At 59.4% G+C, this 2872-nt stretch overlaps 1 protein-coding gene across 1 annotated transcript in view; it reads right to left on the bottom strand.

The window, feature by feature from the left end:
* Positions 1-2872, bottom strand: part of EFCC1 (EF-hand and coiled-coil domain containing 1) — a 26873-nt gene that overhangs the window by 4534 nt on the left and 19467 nt on the right. Inside the window, exons 4-7 of the mRNA XM_010862532.1 lie at positions 2747-2849; positions 1916-2209; positions 1526-1748; positions 1-70 (exon numbers count right to left, since the gene is read on the bottom strand). Of these exons, the coding sequence (XP_010860834.1) occupies positions 1-70; positions 1526-1748; positions 1916-2209; positions 2747-2849 (690 nt within the window). The remainder of the gene's footprint in view (positions 71-1525; positions 1749-1915; positions 2210-2746; positions 2850-2872) is intronic.

Raw genomic sequence — 2872 nt, 5'->3', positions numbered from 1 at the left:
TCTCCGTCTCCACCATCTGCAGCTCCTGCCGCAGCCTCTCGTTCTCACCCACCTTCCGCTGCAGCTCTGCCTGGGGGACACCAGGGGCTCAGCAGCCGCCCTGCCACCCTCGGCCCCATGCACACAGCACCACCCCCAGGCAGGGTCCACAGCCTGCCCTGGCCCTCCCACAGGGGTCATCTCCGCTGGCCCCTGGGCCTACAGACAGAACCGCCCTGTCTCCCCAGGGAGGGCGTGGAGGCCCAGAGAAGCTGCACGCCTGGCCCAAGGCCTCTCAGCCAGCCAGGCTGATGTAAGGACATGCATGCTTCCTTTTTGGCGGAAGGACTCCATCCTTCCTTCTCTTCTCCATTCATCTGCTTGTCCTTTCTAAAGTGTTTTGGTTGCAAGCAGCAAGCTAGTCTGGCCAGCTTGAGCTGAGGAGGAATTCACTGCCAGGCTAGTGGCTTGTCCCCAGAATGGGTCGATGGCTGGAGGATGTTGAGGGCTGGGGGCATGGAGGATGAGGCAGGAGAAGCAGCTGGAGACTCCTGTCTGGGGGCTGCAGCTGAGAACACTCTCCAGCCATTCCCCACCTCCCTCGAGACAGGAACCCCAGGAGAGGGGCCCGACTGGCCCGGCCTCGGTCGCCAGTCCAGCCCTGGCCAGGCGGCATGGACACTGCTGCTCCCTGCAGAATACCAGGGGGAGAGGGTGGCGAGTTGCAGAATGCCACGTGGACACCTGCCTTCTAAAGCAGGGATGGGGGGGATGAGGCAGCCCCTGCTCCTGACAGCGATGGAGGGAAAGAGAAGCAGCTGAAGGTGTGGCGTCCTTGGGCAGTAGACAGAGTGCAGGGCCTGTGGACTTGGGAGCGCAGCCTGAGGGTCTCAGGAACTGAGCTCCCCACCCTCCTCCCCTCCGCAGCCAGTTCTCCTTGGGGGAGGCGTCTCTCTTCCATTTCATCTGGCTTTGATGGAGCTGCCAATCACGGGGCCCTGCCCACCTACCACAGAGGACTGGTCCAGGTATGGGCACATGACTGAGGCCGACCATTGGCGTTCTTCCCTGAGATTTACTGTACGGGGCTCTTATTGTTCCTCTGGGGGTTTTAAGTAGGCTGATGAGAGCCTAGAGCTGCCTGGGGCCCTGCTCTCCCTCACCCTACCACACAGAGAAAGTCCCTCTATAGCAGGGGGAGGTGAGGCCAGCACCCACGAAAAGAACGGAGCAGACGGATGGGGGTAATAGAATCTGAGTCCCTGGATCCAGCGGTGCCTGAAGCTCATCTTAGCTGTTCTTTTGAAACCATGCTCCCAGTTCTATCTGGTAATAAATTCCTGGTTTTTTCCCTTGGGCTGATCTGAGATGGATCCTTTAATGTGCAGCCAAAATATTTTTCATTAGATCTAAATCATTTCCTCTCAGAGCCTTGGTTTACCCATCTGTGAAGGGGGCACAGGACTTGGCTGAGATAGCTCACAGTCCTTCCACCCGTAAGAGACTAGCCACTGGTCTGGCTCCCAGCCTCTTGGGCTCTGCTGACCTCCTCCTCAGGCGTCCTCAGAGTCTTTGCACCACAGCCCCGGGACCCCAGCTGCTCCACCAGCATGGCAACACAGGTCTCCAGCTCCCCCAGGGCGTGGGCATGGTTGGCACCGCCCAAGTGGCTGCAGTAAGTCATGAGCTTCTTGGCCGTCTGGTCATCGCACCTGCAGTGAAGGAGAGTACTGGCACAGGGGGGGCTGCTTTCCAAAGTCTGTTCCAGCCTGCAGGTGGCGGGAATGCGTTATTACCGAATCTGTCTCCCCTGAAAGCTAGGTGGGACCATGGCACCCCCTGCCCACACCCTTCCCCGGTTCCCCATGTCATCAGAGCAAAAGCCAGAGGCCTCGCCCAGTCTGCCCGTTACCTCCCTGAGCTCCTTCCCACTCACCTTCGCTCTTTCTGCTCCAACCACAGCAGCCTCCTCCAGGCCCCTCCCATGTGCCCCAGGGCCTTTGCACCAGCTGTTCCCTCTGCCCGAAAGGCTTTCCCCTCATTTCCTTCAGATCTCTGCTCAAACAGCACCTTCTCAGTGGCCCTCCTAGCATGTCCTGCCCCGTCCTCGTCCTCACGCTTGTCACCACTCAGGAGAACAGAGGCTCCTGGGCGGGGAGTGTTGGGGGAAGCTACCTTGGTTAGTGCTGTTTGCCAGGGGCCCTCAAATTTGCCTGGCATGTCATATGTGCTTCATATGCTTGTTGACTTAACGGGTTGGTGATACAGTGACCCAAGAAAATCAGCAGAACTTTATAATAAAAGAGTCAGCGCTGCCCCCCAACCCAACTCCCATGGAGTGCCTGCCAGGATCAGGCCCCATGGGGGCATTTTATACCCTCAATGGTGAATCCTCACAAATCCTCTGCCAGGCAAGTGTTAGTGTCCCATCTTAGAGACAGGAAGCCTAAGGCTCAGAAGTCAGGTGACTTGACCGGGGTGGGGGGCGGGCTTAAGTGTTGAGAGCAGTGGGTTAGGAAAGGGTCTGACACGTGGAGGGGGTCACACTCGAGCTGTGGGGCAGGTCCGGGGACCCGTGGTCACTGGAGTGAGGATCAGGGGGAATTAAGCCACCAGGAAGTGTGCCCTCGCTCAGCTCATTTCTCCCTGACACTTGCCCAGGGCCATCGGCTCGACCAATGGATCTGGGGACCGAGCGTGAAACAGCAGGGAAGGGACCCAGCCTGGATATGAATCAGGTCAGCCTCCCACGTCCCAGGCCCATCACTGCATAGAGGGCCCCCCTTGTGCTCCCAGGATGACCGTGGGGGCCCGGCCCCAGTATGCCCGATCCTGGACGTCCTCGCGGGAGCACGTACCCGCTCCCGCAGCTGGAGAGACCAGCCAGCAGTGC

Source organism: Bison bison, unplaced genomic scaffold (genome assembly GCF_000754665.1).
Source record: "Bison bison bison isolate TAMUID 2011002044 unplaced genomic scaffold, Bison_UMD1.0 scf7180017864482, whole genome shotgun sequence".
Lineage (NCBI taxonomy): Eukaryota > Metazoa > Chordata > Mammalia > Artiodactyla > Bovidae > Bison > Bison bison.
Note: the sequence above shows the minus strand (reverse complement) of the source record. Positions and strands in the feature narration are given on the sequence as shown.